General features: G+C 41.1%; 3 protein-coding genes across 3 annotated transcripts in view; all 3 read right to left on the bottom strand.

Annotated features, from left to right (window-relative positions):
• Positions 1-865: 865 nt before the first annotated feature.
• Positions 866-8,975, bottom strand: LOC119730807. The gene is made up of 6 exons (XM_038203838.1): positions 8,839-8,975; positions 6,880-7,128; positions 6,280-6,427; positions 4,476-4,624; positions 3,755-3,934; positions 866-2,593 (listed from the first exon to the last, which is right to left on the bottom strand). Exons 2-6 carry the CDS (start codon positions 7,088-7,090, stop codon positions 2,457-2,459), a joined length of 825 nt encoding a protein of 274 aa, XP_038059766.1. The 5' UTR covers positions 7,091-7,128; positions 8,839-8,975; the 3' UTR covers positions 866-2,456.
• Positions 8,976-10,736: 1,761 nt separating this feature from the next.
• On the bottom strand, positions 10,737-13,661 carry LOC119729919 (netrin receptor UNC5D-like). The gene has a single exon (XM_038202698.1). It carries the CDS (start codon positions 13,357-13,359, stop codon positions 11,230-11,232), a length of 2,130 nt encoding a protein of 709 aa, XP_038058626.1. The 5' UTR covers positions 13,360-13,661; the 3' UTR covers positions 10,737-11,229.
• Positions 13,662-17,786: 4,125 nt separating this feature from the next.
• LOC119730428 (protein unc-13 homolog D-like) overlaps positions 17,787-22,731 on the bottom strand; it is a 42,995-nt gene continuing 38,050 nt past the window's right edge. Inside the window, exons 24-26 of the mRNA XM_038203314.1 lie at positions 21,809-22,022; positions 20,842-20,990; positions 17,787-18,071 (exon numbers count right to left, since the gene is read on the bottom strand). Of these exons, the coding sequence (XP_038059242.1) occupies positions 18,008-18,071; positions 20,842-20,990; positions 21,809-22,022 (427 nt within the window). The 3' untranslated portion in view covers positions 17,787-18,007. The remainder of the gene's footprint in view (positions 18,072-20,841; positions 20,991-21,808; positions 22,023-22,731) is intronic.

Genomic DNA, 22,731 nt, shown 5'->3' with positions numbered 1-22,731 from the left:
GTTGTGGAAATGATTACGACACTGACGCCGAAGCTAGTCCGAAATTTCAAAAACGCCACTCTCAACGATTTGTTTAGAGGGCGCTGTTAAAGTTACCGGTAGAAACTTTTTAACATAGACTTGGTGGCAGGATTACCCCCAGAGAGATTGACCCCTGATACCAAAAAATGCTACCTCAAAAATGAAAAAAAAGTGGAACAAAGTTCCCTAAGAACGGTGTAAAGATTATGTATGTTTTTGTGTTTACTTGTATGATATCCTGGGCAAATAGCAGAGCTGCAGCTCAGTCCATTATTTTTTTACCAAATTGTGGTAAACGCAAAAAATGTGGCCTACAGAACCGAAATGGGCCAAGAGTCATTTGAGGGTACTCACCCTCAGGTGCAGTTCCACAAGGGGAGGGGGGGGGGGCAGGGAGTACCCAAACTGTTGTCGAGACACCCCCCCCCCCCCCCCATTAACAAAAAAAAGACGGTAGCAAATGTTAGAATTAAGGTGATGTCACATTCGAACGGTATCTCCCTTCCCCCTTAAAAAATTAGTTGTGAGCAGGGGCCATGAATTGTACACTATTAGGTTATGTAGTGTGCACGATTGAAGGATTTTATCGGCACTCCCCTGGGCACTCCCCTGGGCACTCCCCATTGAATATATGTACAAGAAAAGAAAGATACTTCAATGTTTTAAGATATTTTACATTTGGGTTTGATTATTTTTCTTGAGTACTTTCCTTTAGCCATGATATCTACTTGGAAACATTGGGATTCTGTAACCAAGAAATTAAGCGTGACACGATGAAATAAGCCAGAGGAAAAAATGGTAAATCTTTCACACAGAATAATTTGACTGAAACAAGTAAAATGGCTCAGGTCTACATGTACATGTATTTAATATAAAATTTACCATTGAAAATACAATTTTATTAAAAGTTCAAAAGAGTTCATTTCTAACATCACGTTTCCAGAAAACTAGAACATTTATAGAATAGAAAGTCTGATTCACTTTAAACACCGCATCCACTTTGATAATTTGCCATTGGAAATATAGTTTTTTGAAATATGAAAGAAGTGACTGTTAATTTTAAAACAAAGTCACAAAAGTCCAAAATTTACAGCACATAAATTCTGATAAGTTTAATAACTATATGGTGTACATGTATTATAAATGACAAACACAACTACATTAAAGTAGGTGAATCATATCCACATCATCTACGTTCATACCAACATCCATGACAGAAAACCTTATCTCATTTGCACAAATAATCTTAACAAGGCAAATTTGCACTTCACTGTAACACACATTGTTTTGAAGTTCAAATGTATTTCACTCTCGAAGGTTATACGAAATGACAAATACACTTCTAAATTGTATACCAATTTTTTGGAAGTTTTGGTAACTTAAAACAAAGGGAATAAAAATTCATCTTGATGTTTTATAATTACACATTGCACTCGGATGAATACATCATGCCTTTCATGATTGCATGTGCTGTCCAAATCTGGTCTCAGATTATCGTGATCATGATTAATCCTACATATGCTTCATAAGACTCATTTGACCAATTAAAATGTTTCTATTTCATGTTTCTCATGTTACGATCAGAAGCAATGAAATACACTTGTTGTATAATCCTTGACTGCAACTTTCTTAAAAGGTACATATGATTATTTGCTTCTTGTGCCTTTACTTTCGTTTGAAGCAACAAAATTGCTACAAATCTTAAGCAGGATGCATGACAACTAACCTGTTGAAGGTTGATTGGATACATTTAAAGAAAACCGGGAAAACATATTCACTTTTTTAGGGCGTCTTGTAACTGGATTCCATTGCTAATGCATAATGTGAAAATGTGCCGTGGACACCCTCTTTCGAAACCACCTCAGTTTTCATCCACACGATACAATTTCAGCCGGAATATTTTCACAGGGTATTTCAGTGGTACCAGTCCTATCTTGACTGTAAGCAGAGTTTTTGTCATTAAATCAATGCTTCTCCAGGTAATTGCAAATGATTCACATGGCTTTGAGTTAACAGTGTTTCAATTTTAACTGTGAATGTACATTGGTCCAGTAAATAATACGTTCAGGTACTGTTGTTCATGAAATTTTCACACAAAATTTGAGCCCTGCTAACGAACTCATTGAACACAGCACGATATGACAATAGCTTGTACTTGGACAAATAGTCTCTTTGATTTCAGTAAAATAAAAAAAAATAAAAAAACAAGTTTACATAATAAAATATGTATATTTCATTATTAATTAAGAGCACAAAATTGTATCATGACAAGTTCCAATTTATGAGTACTGACTTTAATAATGAGTCATTATATTTTTTTTTGAAATATAGCACTGTATCCTTATTTTGTTACAATTTCCATATTATAATAATGCAATATATTTTATAATGCCCATAGTCAGTTTTCCTCTCGGTTTATCGGAAAATTTGTTTGTTTATTTTAACAAACCTTGGTACTGATCCAGTGTAACCGGCACAAATTTGGACACCATGTATTGGTTCAGTTGAGCTTGCCATTTGGGGTCGAGATGCATGTTGAGAAGATGCCTGGTGATAGATGTCTTGAGATCCTCTGCAGGAGAAAAATGACCAAAGAATATTCAAACTGAGATGAGGAAAATGGTGGTTAATCTAAACGCAGACTCAAAATGGCAGGCTCTTGCAGGCCGTTTAAAGTCTGATACTGGCAAGCGCGTAGATTGTCAGCTGGCAAGCGCGAAGATTGTCAGATCTACCTATGATGCAGGGTTCAACATAATTCACATATTTACAGGCGTACTAAATTATGAGGCCCCTGAATGCCCTCATGTGCACGTGTCAGGTCAGATCTTCTGTTTAAACGGTGGTCCGACTGTCTGAGGTACTTCCCTCTTCCACACAACAAATATCTTTACGCAAAGTATGTATCACTAATTTCATTCAGTATTCATAAGATGGAATTTTGCGTTGGGGTGATGTAAATCAAATTAGGTTTTGCCCTTCACCGACGTATAAACACTGTATACTCAGTGTGTTACCTTCCGAGTGAAAGTTGGAAAAAAAATCACTCGGGTGGGACTCCAACCCACGACCTCCTGCTTCCTAGTGCAGATGTCTTACCACTCAACCACTGAGCTAATGGGATCGGTTGGCTGGTTCGAATCTGATGTGCATAGCAGCAGAGACCACATTAACTATTCATAAGATGGAATTTTGCATTGGGGTGATGTAAATCAAATGAGGCTTTGCCCTTTACCGTTGTTTTCCAACTTTCACTCAGGAGGTAACACACTCATACAGTGTTTATACGTCGGAAAGGGCAAAACCTAATTTGATTTGAGTTATATTCAGCATGCAGAGTCTTGTGGTTAAAAGGTTCCCGTGTTTGACTCAAGCGCGATGTTATGTTGGGTCAACCTTGACAGGGGACACGGTGCTGGTGTTCTTGGGCAAGATACATTACTACAATTGCCTCTCTCCATCCAGGAGTATTAATGAGTACCTGTGGGGGTGCAGACCAGACACTGCTGATTTCAAGCAGTTCTGCAGAAAATTGTTCTCATGGCCTGCTGAACAGGGATAATAAGTTTGAGCAATCCGAGAGTGTTGTATAAGAGTGCTGTATAAACACCACACTATGATCATCTAATATCTTAACATCAGCACAAGGTATTGGGCGACCATGCATTCTCGAGTTCCACCCAACCCTTTTCCTTAAGGGGGAGTAGTTTGTCACAGAGTCCACTGTACCTACCAGGTAATTCTGAGTTGACCACCCCAGGGTAAACAGGCATAGGCCCCCATGAGGTGACGACATGAAGCTTGTCCCTCAGCTCAGGATGGGCCTTCATCTGTAAGGCTAGGGTGTTGGAGTCGATGCCTGTACCGTCTGCTGTCTTATTAAGGATCATCTGGATGGACTTCAGATGGGAACCTGGGCAGGATTAAAAGTTTTTTTACGAGATGGAAATTATCCTTTTTTATATTGGATTTTTGTTTGCCCTTCGCCGATTTATTTTGTAAACACTGTACACTTAGTGTTGTCCGAGGGCTTAGGTAGGACTCAAACTAATGACCTCCTAGTACTCAAACAAAGTTGGGTTACGCGCTAGTACATCAGACTCCAAACCGCCAGCTTGCCACAGCAAGCTCAGTGGTCGAGTGGTTAATGCGTCTGCACTAGGAAGCAGAAGATATTGTGGGTTCGTGTCCAACCCGAAGAAAGCTTGTTTTTTTTTTCTTGCAAGCCCTCGGACAACACTGGAATGTACAGTGTTTGTTAAATACTTTAGCTAAGGGCAACAAAAAAATAACATATATGAAAAAGAAGATCAATAATTATATGAATGAAGTTGAAAACCAATTGTACCGAATTGATTCCTACTTTCTGATTCACAATTTCAAATTTCACAATCATCCAAATAGAATTGAGACGCCGACCAATGCAAATGAGTCTCCACAGATGTTTGTCTTACCTGACTGGATAATTTTACCGAAGAAACTGGCCTTGGTCTCTCCTATCTTTTTGAGTTCTCGATGGGTAATCCCGAATCCGCTCAGTGAGTGGGCGTCGTTGTAGGCCCAAACTGATCCACGTAGGTCCTCGAACACTTTATATCTATCACTGAAACATAATCAATACAATTATTTATGATTAGTATTGAATGGTGGGGCCCCGGGGGGGGGGGGGGGGGGGGGGGGGATGTCAAATATGTGGAAGAAAGTGTTGTCGTGGAGACACTCACAAGCAGTGTTGTAGCACAGTCCATCACAATTCCATCAAAGGTAAATCACCCGTCCTGTCACAAGTCCAGTCTCAGGTAACGATACTAAACGAATGGTTTTGCTATGTGCTGTTCCTTGGCTAGACTTTTAATGTGCTCCGTGTAATGGGCTTCGTGTGCCAACAAAAGAGAGGACACGTTTTTACCTCTTTTGAGACCTCCTTGGATGGGACACACAGCTTGCGCGTACTGTACTGTTCGCGCGTGAAGTAGGCACGACTTCCTGAATGTGCAAAAGGAGACTAATCCCCGCCTCCAACAACTTTGGATTCATTCGAAATACGCAGTGGATGGATCGGGAACCAGTCTAGGGCACCCCAACTCTCCATTTCTGGCCGTCGATGGGGTACTTGTGCACAGAGCCCATAGACTGAAAGACTTGACACGAGTCTATCACAAGTCATCCCACCCCTGGCCAAGTCACGAGCTATTCCAATAAACCTTGGCAAAAGGAATTCCTTTGTGACCGTTCATCCCGTGACTCGTGACCGGACTTCAAAACTGAAATATGATTTACTTGTGTTAGACTCGATTTAACACTTGGGTAAAATTGTTATAGACGAAATATTAAGTTGGGGCCAACATTTTGAACATGTAAGGAAAACAGTTTCGTCTAAACCGGGTATGTTGACTAGAATTCGTGATTATGTTCCCCGAAGCAGCCAACACACACTTTTTGTAAGTTTAGTTATGCCGACTTAGAGTACAGTTGTACTGTATGGGGAGGAAGGTACGCATATCTCACGACAATATTCTCAACAAATGTCTGAAAGAGCCGCACGGATGATCCTTAAAATGCACCTCCCTCAGCCCTTCATGGGATAAGTTTGCTGGACTAAATTGGGTTCCTTTTTCTGAAAGAGTTAAAGGGAATGTACATCATTGGCTTTTGCTGTAATTTTCAGAAATGAACTATTTGAGGGGTAAGTATAATAGACCAAATATTGTTTAACTGACATGTTTGAAGTTTTGTGTTCGAAAATGCTTGAAAACCAAGAAAAACACAACTGTTTATGAAGTCTGGTTCCCTGACTCCACTAAAGATAAAATGGATCAATTATAGATGTCGGAAAATTGTAAGATAAGGGAACCAGTCTAGCTGGCCTGCAACCCGTTCATGAACATGTAACCAATAGCAAACAAAAATTAATTTGGACTGGAAAAAAAAATTGTAAATTTGGAGCAGTAGTTGAAAAATAGTTAGGTTTTTCCAACGGTGGTCGGCCGACCACCGTTGGAAATGTATACAAAAATACCATTTTCTTGAAAATGACTCGACACCAGGTGCCATAATTTTACAGGCTGTCATTTACCAACATCCTAGACATGTCATTTAGACTGTCATTTACCAACATCCTAGTAAGGTATTTCGTAAAAACTCGGTAGTTTTATTTTTCGATGTTTGCAAATGTTGTATATTCCCTTTAAGTCAGAAAATGCTCTTCTTGTTGCCACATGAATTTTTATTGATAATCACCATATCGTAAGAATTTACCAGTTGTCTTTGTTGACTACGACGTTTGTATAATACACCGGGAGGTCACTGCTGTGCGAGTTGATATATGCAGGGGCAACACCGAGCAGTGCGGCCTTGCTGCTCGGTTTGCAGAACATACGTTCAAATGTCGGTGCGCATAAAAATCCTGAAGTTAAAGATGTTACAAAAATGTTACAAAACAATTGGAAAATCTACATTTGCGTTTACAGCATTGACTCCGTGCCCTAACAGTGAAAGGCACTTTTTATACAACTGACATACAGATCCTTGCCATTTGATTGGTGGAACTCACATCACGTGATACTCATTATTGCTCCCATTCACACCAGGGCTCAAAAAGTCCCATTCGCCCATGGTGAATGGTATTTACTATTTAACAGCTAGGGTCATCTTTGTTCCTTGGCGCGGTATTTGTGTGCAAAATTGCATGCTGGTGTGATGCGTTGTGCGTATTGTTGCCAAGAGCCAGTAGCTACAGAGTTGGGTTCAAACATTTCGTGAGTGGGTGGTCTCTGGAAGAGAGAAATACATCAAAAGAAATACTTTTGATTCGTTTCGCATGTTTTTCTACACTCAAGAGCCAAGTCTGATCCTTGCCTATATCAGCGTCCCCTGTTGTGAATGGGTCAATGCGGTCATCCGGGGGACCAGACCACCGGCTCTCGCACATGAGGTAGACGTAGCAATTCAACTTCTCTTCCAAGTATTCCTTCAGTGTCTCAAAGTACTCCAGGGGGATGCTGGGAAAGAGGTAGGTGATGAGACGCAACGTCCGTGGGCACTCTAGTTCTTGGTGACTGGTCATCATGCAGATATCTAGGGCCGTAGTTTATATCATGTTCTAGCCTTTAGGCAGAAAAAAAAACAAAGGTGTAATTAAACTTTTTAAAGTCGTTGCATTTTATAACAAGTTATCTATCTAATATTGTGCTTATATCATTGTATATAGCACTTTATTTTTCTAGACTCTCCATAGACATTGTACAGACAATTTTCTAGACTCTCCATAGCCCCATAAATGTGGCCTATTTATTTACTGGACTGCCTCCGTAAACATAGGCCACACATCCACATGTACAAAAAACGTGTCGACTTTGCCAAATTTTGATTTTCACATTTGGGCTTACTTTGTAGATTTTTTTTGCTTTAGAAGCATTCTCACCCTCTATATAGGCTAATCAGAAAGTTCTGCCTTTTTCAGATGTTTAATTTTTGTGAAATTTCATGTTGAAATTGTGATACGCAAACGTGTGCAAATGTATCTGGAAATTTCACGAAAAATGGACATCTGAAAAAGGCAGCACTTTCTGATTAGCCTATATAGAGGGTGAGAATGCTTCTAAAGCAAAAAAAACGTAAAAAGTAAGCCTAAATGTGAAAATCAAAATTTGGCAAAGTCGACACGTTTTTTGTACATGTGGATGTGTGGCCTATGTTTACGGAGGCAGTCCAGTAAATAGGCCACATTTATGGGGCTAGACTCTCCATAGACTTAATTTTTGTACAGAAAATTTTCTACAAGTAGTATGGAACGCCGTATTATCGCGGTACCTATCACGTTTCTCGTTCGGAATAGAGATTGCCCACTAACCTTCCAGAATTGTCCTGTCTTATGTGTAGTATAACTCTTCCTTTTAAAATTAATATAAAAAAATCTGACGGGTGGTGTGGTTTATTCCGTGTACGATGCCTGTGAAAATAGACATGCGCGGCGTGTGCGAACGGAGGTGGACTCCCTATTATCGCGGTATGCGGGAAGTGGTTTTTATAATGATCCCAACTTTTTTGTTCATAGTTTATCTTTGACCAAAACACCCCCTGAATAAAGTCTGATATTTTCCCTGTAACGTTCAAGTTGATTAAAGACAAAATGTCTGCAGGATGATTTCTTAAGACCCTGCCCTTCCCCCGAAAGGAGATCACAAATCCCTGAGGCAAGTCTACTGATCGGCGATTGAGGGCGCCATTCACTTTACACGGTGTGCCGTTTTATTTTCGCTAACGCGCGGTGCTTATTTTGATCCCGTAAAAGTTGTTACGATTTCGCGCTGCAAATATCGTCGTTCGACTTCATTTTACATTTGCAGCTGAAGAATGGGAACCAGACAATGGAACTTTCATGGACAGAGCGCAATTAAAGATTTTGTTAAATATAAACGGTACCTTTTAGCAGACACGGTGAGGGAAAATTTTGCAAGTTTTGGAAAACGTTAATATTTATTAAAATCGTTAAAAGTCCCGAAAGACACAACATTTTTTAATCGTCCTTTTTATACAACTCGGTAGAAAATCCTTGATGACTGGTGAACTGGATAAAAATCGCCACTTGAAGGAGTTTTGACACTGTAAAAAGAGAAATTTCCCATGCCGCGATAATAGGGATGCCGCGATAATAGGGAGTCCGACTATACAATATCTGAGTTCTGACCATGATCTGACCAAAGACTTTGTACACAACCTCTGAAGTCATGGAAGTAGCGTCAGGTTGTAACACTCTTTCCGGGGAAAGTATTTTTTTTTTAAACACACAAAAACACTCTGCCAAAAATGTCTTACTGTCGATATGCAGAAGTAAGGATTACCCTTAACTTGATGTGCTTGCATGAGTTAGTATTGGATCACCCAGCATTCATTCCAAAGTTCATTCCAAACCACTCGTCCGTCCAGCATTCGCACACTCTCGATCTCTCGTGTTTGTTCATGTTCTGGCCGTCCAGAAGTTAAATACCGCCCTCTCTAGGTCCGTCTATAATACTGCACTCTGCATTTCAGCCGTGATTTGAACTGAGCGCATCTCAATGTCTGACCAAAACTGTAATAATTTTGTGTTGGAAATAATAATAGCACGAAATAGTGGACGAAACTTGATTCATAAAAGTATTGGTTCGGCCACTAAAAAACAATGAGGCGGCTGGATAATGTTTGCGAGGAGGTCAGGCCAGTGGCGTAACCAGCCTTATTTTTATTTGGGAGGGGGGGGGGTTCAAAAATTCATGAAAAGGGCACTCGCAAATCAGTGTTGAAATGTAGACATGTTTTTCCCTCCGGACACTTGGCCTCAGTAAAATCAAGTAGTGGGGAGGAGGGGGGGGGGGGGCCGGACAGGCGGACATATACAATTATTTTTTCTCTTTTTTTGGGGGGGGGGTGTCAGAGTAGGGGGGTCATAGGAGGGTTGCCCCAGATCTGCGCCTGGTCAGCCGACCAGTTCGAATCCTGCCAGTGTTCCAACTGACGAATTTCAAATTGGCACTGAATCCGAAGGCCCCAGTGTTTTCTTTTGTTGAGAGGATCTTTTTTTTTTAATTCTCAATTCACACAATGGCCTCTAGGGCTGAGAGCCTCGATCGGTTTCAATGCTAATTGGAAATTCATCTGTGGTACGGGATTCAATCAGTGTGATGTGAAAGTGACGCGCTAATAAGACTAGTCATGGGTTCAAGTCCCACATTATGCAGGGTATCAGTTGCGTATTACTGCATGGGGAGGGACATGGGGGTTCCCCTTCTTGCCCTTCCTCCAGAATCTGGGGAAAGCAAAACGAGCTAATTATTGTTAAAAAAAACACAGAGTGCCCCATTAATGAGACCCCTTTAAGGCCCCCCCCCCCTGCAAATTGAACCCAAATGCAACTGCCAGGCATCCGAGTATAAACACAGATTTGTGGTCTTCACGCAAAATAGAATGGTCTGTAAACTTGAAGAAAAATTGAACCTGCTATCTCCAATGTTGCAACCAACCAGGCTATACAGGATATGGAGTTTTACATGTAGTTATATTAAATCAGTACTCGGACAGAATGATATAAGGACCCCAAAAGGCATTTTCTTGAATTCTCACTTAACACTTTACTTAAATTGTTGCATTCTAAACATACAATTTTTCATTGATTTGTAATTATTTTATATGCCTTGCATTGTATTATTTAACTTAATAATCTGTACACAATTGTTCTCAAAAAAAATTTTCTTATGGCATATTGCCTCATTTTGCGTCTTGAATATTCTGCCTATTATTGAACCACCCATCCGACTGATCGACCAACTACCAGCCAGACACACAGACCAAAAAAAGACAGATTAGGCCAACAAAAAAAAAATCTCCAGTTTCTGGTATGCGCGCGCGTCGCCGTAGCCATGCGCGTCGGCAAAATGAAAACGTTTTTTTTTCAATAAAAGATGATGTCTCAAAACCGCCAAACTCACTGGTTTGACTGGAATCCTGCTGCTGCACAATTTTAACGTGTTTTTAGATGGGGTTATGATCGAGAATATGCTTTATGTGGCCTCTCCGCACTCCCATATATTTGCACTAAGTTTAGTCGGGCACCATTTGCAGTCATCAGCCGACATTTGAAGCAAAAAAGACAGGTAAAAAAAAAAAAAGCCGCGTCGCCGCATCACTTTTCGGGGAAGCTCCATACCAGAAACCGGAGCCTTTTTTGGGGGGCCTTAACTGACATCCTATACAGAACGTAAACAGTGTACAAAACAGTACAATAAAACAAAAATTGTACAAAGAGATATTTTTCGAATTGAAAGCTCCGTATTTACGGATGAAAGCTCCGCATTTACGGAAACACAAGCTTCGCAAACATTTCAGGTTCCAAAATCCGACAGCCTTATATTGTCCACATCTGACAAGATCTAGCTGGCACGCCAATTTTTTTCATTTGAAATGTGCGACGCCTGTAGGCCCTAATATTTACATATTTTTTTTAATACACACAGGCGTGGCCGATATACAGTTTTTAGATTCAAATTATAAATGCACAATTCCTCCTGATAATTAATTACTTTACACAATTTATGAGTCTGTAAGCATGGATCATCTATATTTCAAAGCACAACCCTTGCCCTTTGTGGCGTAATTTCCACACTGCCAGCATAGACATTTTTTTACAATGCATGTTAAGTTTAAGAAGTTTGACGTGTGGCATCCAAAGTTTTAGGATTCGTTTTGTATGCAAGTGCTGTCCGGTTTATTTGCATACTTCATGATGACATTTGCCGCATCGAGTCTCTTCGCTTTCATCATAACCGAAGCCATCCACTCTAGACTCTTAGCCTGGCGTTCAGCTTCTTCCAGGAGGGTCTCGGTGGGGTTATACGTCGGCGTGTTCTTCAGAAGAGGAATTAGAGAGTCCATCTCCAAGGCGGATGCCAGCACGCGCCAGTCGTTGCCTAGGGGGGCTAGGGGGTCCAGGAGTAAGACCAGCTCCATGCAGAGTTCGTGGGGAATTGTTCGCTGGGTGGAGACACAAAGAGGACCTGCAGATGAGGGGTGGATGTGTATCTGCATATTCTGGATGCAACTTTGTTGCTTGCCTTGGTCCTCGGGTTTACAAGTTACGTCTACGTTTTCACTGGTGTCAGAAGTGGGATGTGATGAACACGAGGACATGTTGGAGGATACAGAAGTGGTACTAGATTCTGTAGACGTTGAACGGAAGCTGTCTGATCGGCTACTCGAGCTGCTTTCACTCTGGAACCGTCTCCTCTTTCCGTGCCTACTTGGCGGGAACACGTGAATTACCGCCTGAGTGTTCCCGGTGCTCTTATCAATATTTTGTCTTGCTGATACCGACTTCATGGACGCGAGCACTTTCAATGTTGTCTTCTCTGATTCGTTATCCTCCCTGCCTCGCTGGTAGACTGCAAGTCTGATGTCGATGTCTCGCACGTGCTCGTTCTCATGTTTGAAGATGAAGGAGACATTGGGGCATTTTCCGTGCCACAAGCTCAAGTACGGCACCAGTTCCTGCCGATCGTCAAGTCGGTGCGACCATCCCTCGTTGACGTGTTGAATCATGGCTACGATGTCCTCTCCGTCACCGTGAAACAGGAACTCCTTGCGGGGACACAACTGCCGGAAGTGATTCTTGGCTTCGTTCTGGATGGCAAACTGCAAAGCGCACGGTGTGTTGTTCAGAAAGTAGACTCGGATCTCGTACCGACGTTTGGCTCGCATTCTTCCGCCGAACACGGCCAGCTGCATCCACTTCTTGGTAGCAGTTTTTCCTTCGGCCAGGCAGGTGTAGAGTGTGAAGTGAGACACCTGAATCTGTACTTCGTTCGGCAAGAGATTGTACGGTTTGTTGCTGTCGTCTCTCTCGCAGACCTGCCGCCAATCCTTGGTCTGCATCAGGTGTGTCTCGCTGGCCACCAAGGCCACGTCCCCGCGGTCATACGCGCAGTGTTTGTAACTCAACACAGCGGGTTTGTTCAGTTTCAGTCCATGAGGTCCGCAGTGCACAACGGGGCTGATGATGGTCTCCTCGTCCGCCATGCCGGGAAAGTCTCCAAGATCCCAGTCAAGGATGAGGGAGATGAGCTCGGTACAGCCGGCCTCGATCGCATAGGGTGGGATTGTCAGGGAAATGCCCATGTCTGTCAGCACAAGGGTGTCACCAAGATGACTGACCTCACGGGAGATGAACACTACTAGTTTGCCGCCTACCATGATGGTCTCGCTTTGCGTCATCCCGGCTCTGTGGAGCTCCTCGAGCCGATGATCTTCCTGGAAAACTTCTGCGGAACCCGCCCGCTTAATCGACACGGACGACGAACTTGGTGGTAATCTGAGCTGTCCGTCGTAGGTGTAGTGGTTCTGGCCAGGGAATGTATTTCCGGCTGTGGGATGGATCCTTTCACCGAACTCCCAGTTGTTAAAAGTACTTGGCTGTCCGGAGAATGGAATTGTATAAATAGGATCATCTGGCGTGGGAGTGAAGCACCCGTTGGAGCCAAACAAGGCAAAGTCCGTACCTTCCGACATTTTGCCACCTCTGGGCTGGGAATCACATATTATGACACCCTCAATGTCACTGCCCACGGCCGTGGAGGACTGGTTATCCCTCTCCCAGATTATCCTACAGGTCCTGCCGAACCATCTTCGGCATACATACTTCAGAACGAAGACGACAACAGCCAACACTAAGACAACACCGAGTATTGTGAATAATATGATCATTATTTCTCGGTCATTAAGTTCGCCGCCATCGCTAGGTTGACCATCTCCCGATCTCACGTCATCGTCGTTGTCAATGTCACCAGAAAGATCATGGTGACGACCCATCTTGTTTTCGATGGCGAGTGTTAACCTTGAGACCGTCCAGTCAATGAATCTTGATATGGACGGACGAGTTATAAGGAATCCAGGCAAGTGAAGTAACCATAACCAGTGTCGTCTCTGTCAAACAAAACGCGTTGATCATAGGGACTGGTTCAATCTTTCACTTCTCCTTGGTAAAATTGAACTGTGATTTTCCAACTTAATATAGCGATGAGTCACCGTTGAACTTGTTCGGTAAGATTGTGAAGTACCTGACATGCCGGTGACAGTGAAAATACTACACGACCAAACTGCTACAAAAGTCGCCGTGGTACAATGCAATTATTGTCTATCAAGGTAGGCCTACTCACAGATCCGGGTCTAGATAACTGCGCACTACAGAGGGTAAAGTTCGAAATATTAAAACTTAAAGCTGAGGTTTATGTTGCGTGTCTTGATTTTGAAGGGAAACAAATCTTCTCTGCGTAGAATGGACCTCGTTACATGGGTGCTAAAAAGCTATGTGCGGAATCACGCTGGTTCATGCACATTATTGGTAAACTATCTGTTGATGTATATCAGTATTTCTAGATTTCACATCCCACGTCTAAAAAGCGGCCGGCCATAATTATAACACATAACAACCAATGAAAACTGGTGTGCAAATGAATACATGTTTTCATTGGATGACGTCACTATACCTTTATTATGGCTATAACCCTACTTCTCCTTCAGATGGCATGCATCTTTTGAGAACAGTACAAATTTGCCTGGGTGGTTTTCACGGAATAGAAAAAAATTATGCCTTTAACGTTTTCCCCTTTCCGTACTCTGGGGTTGTTTACCGTGATATAGCACGTTATCTTTTTATGTCAATCTCGTTTATTATCTTCCCGTACGTGCATTTCGGTGCAAACCATTCGGTAGCCCACCCGGGTTCTTGGGGGGACGTCCCGTCCGGTCCACGGGTTTAGAATTTGGACCTCTCATGTCTCTGTAAATATTCTTTGCACCGTTTCGAAGATAACCCAAGTGCACCATGTGAGTCGACAGTGTTTTGGTTTCAAATCCCAGTCATACCGTTGTGGGTAATAATAAATAATTCGGGACTAATCGAGGGACATCCCTATATTTGCTATCCATTGTCTGTCTCGTTACGTCATGTTTTAAGTCCGAAATAGCTCCCGTTTTGCTACCAAAATATTGCAAGTGACCATGGCAACCACACTGTTTCGACGAAAACAGGAATTGTACAGGGTGAGAAAAAAACCCCGAAACTCAAATGAGAGGACCAATTTTTGAATGAAGTTTTGCCTGTAGCACTTTCAAAATCTAGAATATTAAAGCCCAGTCATTAAGCTTTCTTTTAGTACAAGAATCATTCAAATCGCTCATGTACTTTTCAAGTTACGGAATTTTGAACACAAACATCGTTTTAAAGTTCTGTCCACGGATCTTTAAAAAAAAGCATTCTTTCAGCAAAACGGAAACAATTCTGCATGTGAATTGTGTTGTTTGCTGAAAGAACACGTACCTGTTTTTGTGATGCGTGGATGGACAGAAGTAAAACGGTGTTTGCGTTCAAAATTATGTAACTTGAACAGTACATGAGTGATTTGAATGATTCTTGTACTCAAAGAAAGCTTATGAATTGGGCTTTCATATCCTAGATTTTGAAAATGCTTACATGCAGAACTTCACTAAAACAATAGTCCCAACATTTGGGTTTCGGTTTTTTTTACTCACCCTGTATACTCGGTGTGTTACCTGCCGGGTGAAAGTTGGGACAAAAATCACTCGGTGGGACTCGAACCCACGACCTCCTGCTTTCGATAGTGCAGACGTCTCACCACTCGACCACCGAGCTTGCGGATCGGTTGGCTCGTTCGAATCTGATGTACGTGTAACAGCGGGTACCGTAATTAAACTTGTCAAACTTGGTCACAACTTGAAATGCGATATCGAAAAAAATAACATGCGAAATGAGATCACACATTTTTTTTTACTAGCAACAAGTAACATTCACAGAAACAGTGATTCAGAAAGCCATTTTTGTATAGACATTCTTTATTTGCTGGATAATATATATATGGTATCTCGCACTACTTTTTTCCCCAGTTATCTTCGAAATCTATGTACAATTAATTACACATTTGAAAAGTTTGTACACAAAACTCCAGTATTGCAAAGGCTTGTTTTCAGCTCATGTCCACCAGTTGAAAAGATAAATAGGCTTTAGAGCTTGATATTAACAAAAACTATAGCAAAACAAACTGAAAAACAAGTGAATTAAAAACAAAATGATTATACAACTATAGGATCGTGAAAAAAAATGCATTAAAAACATTTTTTTTCTGAACATTATTAGGTATGGTATAACATCAGAAGAGATGAACATTTCATCAAAGCATTACCAGGGAATAACTTCTCACAAATATTTCTATCACTTCAATTAAAGCTTTGACTATATGTCCCCGAGAAGATGTGGGAATATCAAACAGAAAAAAAAGTACAGCACAAAAGGACTCCTGAAGTAATACCAGTAAGATGTTATTGCAAAAACGAATATCATTCAAATAAAATGTTACAAATACATCACTATAAATTATAGGAATTCTTTCCAAACAGACTCTATGCTGCATATTTATGAACTGTATACAAATGAAAAGCTTTCTGTACACCCCCCCCCAAAAAAAAAATATCAAAAAATAAAAAAAAATAAAAAAAGTTCAGAAACTACTTACATGCTTGTACAAGGGGTGGGCACTAGAATAAGACAACTTTACCATGTTAACTTTTAGTATTGAAACTTTCTTTGATTACTTCGTATGCACATATACAAATATAAGGCAAATACTTAATCCTACAGTACACTCACAAGCTTTAAACCAAACATCATCCCTCACTATTTGTTGTCCCTATGTTCGTAACCCTTAGGATGTCATTCCCTCTTTCTTTTTCAATGCAAACCGACTTAATATATTCCTTTGCTTTGAAAAGCAAGAGACAAATATCTACAAATTGCAATTTCACATTCATTCCTTTAAAAAAAATGTTTTTGGGTCTACCGTAGTCTTCGCAATTTTAAGGCTAAGTTATTGGTGACTAAATGATAACTTTTTTTCTATACAATAGTTTTCAGCGAAACACTTGTTTTGATATCTGTATTCATATACGTAGTAGTCTAAATTATCTAATTTGGGATTGATGGTGTATATGCAGAGTTACAAACTGTTGCTTTAGCAGGAAAATACTTCAACATTTTTTAATGCTGCGGGGTGGTTGCACAGTTGTAGTCGAGTACTTTCCGAGAACCAGCTTAAAGAGGTTGTGGAATGCTCGAAGACATTTCCGTTATTTTTCGGGTATATGTAGCCTAAGGTGTGATGAAATAAAAACGACTATTGGTTCTGTCATAAAATGAGTACAAAGGGTACTTTTGAGAGCTGTTTTTCAAGTCCTGTCATGCCTGTTTCGACCCGAACGTGCAATTTGTGTAAAAGTCGTCGTTGCGGGTAGCAAACAAAACACAATAAATCGTGACGTAATAAACAGGCCTCCCGATGCAGAGTAGCATAAACGAGTCCTGTTTATTACGTCACGATTTACTGTGTTTTGTTTGCTTCCCGCAACGACAACTTTTACACAAATTGCACGTTCGGGTCGAAACAGGACCTGAAAAATAGCTCTCAAAAGTACCCTTTGTACTCATTTCATGACAGAAACAATAGTCGTATTTATTTCATCACACCTTAGGCTACATATACCCCCAAAATGACGGAAATGTCTTCGAGCATTCCACAACCTCTTTAACTACCAAATATTGAGATAGTTTGGTATGGATAAAGCTGCATCATACAGATATTGGACATTAAATATTCACCAAAAGAAACTAAAGACTTAGGACAATCAGAATCTTGTATGAACTTAGCTTTTAAGACAAAAGCATTCAGAATATACTTTTAGAGTACTTTTAGAGTACTTCTGTCTCAAAGGTTGAATTAAAAAGGATTTTGTATGTATCCAAAGTCCCAAACTATTTTTTCTCCAACAGTGACTTCATTTGCTGTCTTCTGTCAATGTTTCTCTCGCTTTGTTCACAACAAAAAGCTCAATATTTGGTAGTAAACAAAGTACTCGGAAAATGCTTGCCTACAACTCTGGGTAGCGTGGGCGTCGCCAGGATATTTGCTAGAGGGGGGCAAAGCACATTCCCACCCCCCCCCCCCCCGAAATCCCTGTACCTTTCCAGGATATTATCGATTTATTATTTTTCGAGGGGTAGGCAGAGACATTTGCCCTCCCCCCCCCCCCAACCCATTAAATTAACAGCAATATGACTTTGCGCCCCCTTTTTTCTTCTTCTTTTTGTCCCCCCTTCCTTTGTTTTGTTTTGTTTTTGCTTCGGGAGGGGGGGGGGACGCCCCCCTCCCCCCCTACCCCCCCCCCTCGCGACGCCCATGCTGGGTAGTTGAGCACAGGAACACTAGTAATCAAACTTCACAAACAGTTCATGGTGTAATGTATCCCAACGGCAAGCAAACCGTGCTTGGTATTAAGCAAAGCAGATTTACTAAGCACCAAATGGAACCTATGGAGTGTATGACACCAAGCAAACTTTATATGAAAACTGGCACCACGCTCCTCTCTCTAATGAGCTGATCTATGGAACTCAACTCTTGTCTGTAGTTAGTGCTGGGACACTGTACATGTAACTATGGAGTCTCACTAAAGTTCTGGAGGAAAAACAAAAAGACAGGGAAACAAAAAGTCTTACTTCCATGGACTTTTGTACTTGTCTGAAATTGTGGGTGTTTTTTTTTTCATTCAAGTCAAAATCCAACGTAATATGACTTGCATGCAAGTAGGAGCACAAGATGCAAAAATGTTTTGAACTTGCAGGATTCAGTGTTGTGAGCGTTTGAAGAATATGCAAGTATGTGCACTGTGCAGGCAGTTCTAAAAACCATGAGACATATGCATTTTGATGTGGCACATGAATGATGTTGTGATGTAGTGCAAATCAATTGCTTGACTGAACTATAAGAAATGCAGCACTTGTAACTAGTTCTAAAGAGTGTTAAGAGTTTATAAATTAAATGTGGCTAATTTTCTGGCAGTCACAGCATAAAGGCCAAAACTGTTTTTTTAAACTTCAGCTCACTGTAAAGTCTGACTGCAAAATACCTATTAACCCTTTAGTGACCACCCAGTGTAAGCAGCCACTACCAGAATATCTTGAACTACAAATGGCCAGCGAACGTTCGGGTAGAAACTGGACCTGAAAAACAGCTCTCAAAAGTACCTTTTGTACTCATTTCATGACAGAAACAATAGTCGTTTTTATTTCATCACACCTTAGGCTACATATACCCGAAAAATGACGGAAATGTCTTCGAGCATTCCACATCCTCTTTAAGAACCTTTTCTTATAATTAGCAAACTGGTTGGTTCTGAAAATCTGATCAAGTGCGGAATGAAAGACAAGCACTTTTTGTGTCTTATTTTGTACACAATCTGGAAAAGTCACTTTGACTCATATACGAAATGCTATGTAACGTCACAAATGGGAAAATCACAAATACCTTTCTATTGACTAAATTACTGCAGTATGTTAGGCCTCATCATTGGGGTCTGTGTTTGAATGAATGATGCAGGTTGATGTTAGCAATATGCAGCAAAAGCAGTTATCTGCACTGAAGCACATAATGTGGCATGTTTTTCTACAGTACTTATTTTCGCATCTTGGAACTAGTCGGTGCTTGATACTCTAGATGCACAACTGCATTCCAGCAAATCTTGTCAGAGAGATCACGAAGAGTGAAAACATTAGAAAAAATGTACAGCGATATTTTCCAACAGCCAATGGTGAGCTGGATGGAAGAGTGCCCGCTGTTCATGGTCCGTGCCTTAACACAAAAACTCAGGTTAGGCCAAAAAAAAAAAAAATCCGGTCTCTGGTCAGACCAAAGTTCCGGAATTGACGCGGAGACGCGGCTTTTTTTTTTTTTTGCATTTTTTTTTTTTCTTCAAACTTGGATTGTACAGACAAGGTGGGTACTATTTTGCTTTTTTGGTGTCCTCATGTACATTGGTGTCCTCCATAATTTGCCTTGGTGCTTTCGATCATTTGCCTTGGTGCAATTTCTCGTTCCTTGGTGCTCTTTGGTAAAAAAAAATTGAGGAGGTGCGGAAATAGAGGGCGCTGTCGGAGCTACCGCGGAACATTTTGGAAAAAAAAAGATCGACGCGCATGATTAAAATCGACGCGCGCGCTGACCAGAGACCGACTTATTGGATTTTTTTGGCCTAAACCTGACTTTTTTTCACATTAAAGGCGTACTGTCTGTGCTCTTCAACGGGGGGTTTTCTCCTGATTTTCAGTATGTATGTTGAATTTTGACCTCTTCTAAAAAAACACAAAAGCAGGAATATAGCATGAACAGTATATTTTAAAATACATGACTTTAAAACTAATGTACAACATTTGCAAACATTAAAAGATGAAACTACGAAATTATGATGAAATAGCTTACTTGACTGTAAGTAAATAATAGCCTGAAGCATTGTGTGAAATCAGTGCGCCTGGTATGCTGTCATTTTTTAGAAAAGCGGAATTTTGTACTAGTCTGGTTCCCTGACTTGACAATTCCCTGACTTCTATAAATTGTCCCATTTCATCTGAAGCATAGGGTCCGAGAACCAGACTACAAGAACAGCATTTTTTCCCCCAGCGTCCATGCACACAAAACTTTAAACATGTCTTCAGAGCGATGTATAACCCCCAAACCTGTCCATTTCTGAAAATTACAGCAAAAGCAAATGTTGTATATTACCTTTAAGAGTCAACAACTATCGACTAGTTCAACCAGTGGAACTGATTTTCCAACTCTTGAGTGTGGAGTAACTAAAGGTGAACACACACATATCACAATTTTAAATGGTGACTCGAATAGAAAATCTCATACAGCAAAACTCTTCAAATTAGGTTTTGCCCTTCACCGACGTATAAACACTATACTCAGTGTGTTACCTCCCGAGTGAAAGTTGGAAAAAATCACTCGGGTGGGACTCGAACCCACGACCTCCTGCTTTCTAGTGCAGATGTCTTACCACTCGACCACCGAGCTAACAGGATCGGTTGGCTGGTTCGTGTCTAGCATTGGTCAATCGAGTGGTAAGACACCTGCACTAGAAAGCAGGAGGTCGTGTGTTCGAGTCCTCCCAAGTGATTTTGCCAACTTTCACTTGGGAGGTAACACACTGAGTATACAGTGTTTATACGTCGGTGAAGGGCAAAACCTAACTTGATTTACATCACCCCGACCCAAAATTCCATCTTACAAATAGCAAAAATCTTGCAGCTATGAAAAATTTCAGTCGATTATTAAGGTCAGTGCATAAATGAAGCATGATGTGACGGTGCACACTGCAGTGCAACAGAGTGATGAGCTGCATGACAGCACGGTGGTCAAGCAGGCAGGACATGATACAGTAAATGCTTACTGCCTCAGGAAGGGAGCCAGTCTCGCATTGGTCAACGGCGGCCCGCTGGTACCCTTGTCTGTCCTTGGTTTCTGGTTCTCGATCGCCTTCAGTCGCCGCGTGTGAAACGCACGGGCGATTTTGTCCCATTTGGAGCGGTTTTTCAGGATCTACGGTAAATGAAACAATAACACTGAATTATCTCTCTTCGCATGTTTTTTTTTTTTTTTTTTTTTTTACATTTTACAAGTCTTTAATTTGGCAAGGATGATAATGTCTTCTCACTAAAATCTATCCAATATTATCCCAGATGCATACAAATGATGAAAAATTCACTATCATGAATAAGGGAATAAATGTGTGCTTGGCCGGTTTTAAACACTATGTTTAAGACTGATTGGAGTCTGCATGCTAATAATTACCCGAGCCAAAGGTGATGGCCATTACTCCAATCGGTCTTAAACATAGTGTTTAATACCGGCCAAGCACATATTTATTCCCATTCATAAATACCTTTTCAGTCAAAAGATCACTACTGTTTGGGCCAAAAGTCAAAACAAGTCAAACATTATAAATTTCCAACAATTTTGTTCAACAAAACCCCCTCCAGCTATGCTATGGTATAGCCCTCTCGTAAACAAATCATGGACATGGACATTGGCGCGGGTAATTATCAGCATCCAGACTCCAACTGGTCTTAAACAGGTTGTTTAACACCTACCAAGCACATATTTATTCCCTAATTTAAACCACATAGGAAAAACTGACCAGATGTACTCATCATAATAATTATATAATTGAATAAATTGACGGGGGTGGGGTCTGAACCTGCGACTTCCAGAACACCGTACCAGTACTCTACTGACAGTCAGGGCTGGGTAGCACAGTTGGTTCAGCACCAGCAATCCAGAGGTCGCAGGTTCAAACCCTGCTCCAGACAACTTCTTTGTTCGATTGTACAATCCCTATCGTGAATACTGAAACTCACATCGAATGCACCGCCGCTGGCAGCGTGAGGGCGCTTCACTGGCATCATGATGACCGGGCAGTGGTCCACCGATTGGTTCATGCTGATTGGCCGAGCCTGCTGGAGTGGAATGAAGGCCTCTCCAATGAAGTCGTTGCTCCAGAGAACGTCGTAGTCCATGACCGTCAGGCTGATGACGCCGCCGGCCTCAATCAGCTCCAGAGGGACAGAGGGACTGGGGAGACAAAAATATTGGCAAAATAAACTTGGCATGGTCCTCATTGTTTCAAGAGTTCTTGGGGAATCTTCACAGAGGTAGTGTGTCACGCTTTAGCATTTGTGTCATTTCACAGGATTCACTTTTTGGAAAGATTTCTCAAGGATGAGAAAATTTATCAAGCCTTGCAGGTTTTTTGGCGTCATCATTTGAAAAAGCTTTATTCGGCAGTCATCTCGATCAGCAAAATACATTGCAGGGCTATGAATGCATGCCAAAATAAGGCTCGTCATGACATTTTTATCATAACTCCATGACGGTAAGGACTTTTTCAACACGCCATGAAGTAGGAATTGTCCGAACTCAGGGTATAAATAATCTGACCTGACTTATGTCCTCATGAATATAGAAATTATGAGAGATTGCTTCAAAAAATACAAATAGCTGTTAAATGGCAACAACGTCTTTGTGGAAATCATTGCTTGCTTTCCTCCATCCTTTGATCTGCTCTCCTTCAAGAAAACTGTCAATTCGTTTCTTCTGAATCTGTGAATCTCTGAAACAGTGAATTTCTTAGGACTCCATCCTATTACACTTTTCTTAAAAGCCCTTAACTTTAAGTGGCTATCAGACAAGTGATGGGCAATCAAAATTGAGTATTGCAAGTTATTAAATTTGTTGTTTGCCAAAAATTTACTTCAAGGTACCTCATAACTTCAAGATCATC

This window comes from Patiria miniata, unplaced genomic scaffold (genome assembly GCF_015706575.1).
Source record: "Patiria miniata isolate m_02_andy unplaced genomic scaffold, ASM1570657v1 HiC_scaffold_22, whole genome shotgun sequence".
Lineage (NCBI taxonomy): Eukaryota > Metazoa > Echinodermata > Asteroidea > Valvatida > Asterinidae > Patiria > Patiria miniata.
The sequence above is the reverse complement of the archived record's forward strand: the minus strand, read 5'-3'. Positions and strand labels throughout refer to the sequence as shown.

What these genes read in the sequence shown, in the direction of transcription:
- LOC119730807 (XM_038203838.1), bottom strand. Translation starts at nt 7,090, where the DNA reads ATGATGACCAGTCACCAAGAACTAGAGTGCCCACGGACGTTGCGTCTC. An exon ending in GTAGTCAACAAAGACAACTG is followed by an intron (nt 4,625 to 6,279) that starts GTAAATTCTTAC and finishes ATTATGTTTCAG; the next exon opens with TGATAGATATAAAGTGTTCG. An exon ending in CGGTAAAATTATCCAGTCAG is followed by an intron (nt 3,935 to 4,475) that starts GTAAGACAAACA and finishes AATCCTGCCCAG; the next exon opens with GTTCCCATCTGAAGTCCATC.
- LOC119729919 (XM_038202698.1), bottom strand. Translation starts at nt 13,359, where the DNA reads ATGGGTCGTCACCATGATCTTTCTGGTGACATTGACAACGACGATGAC.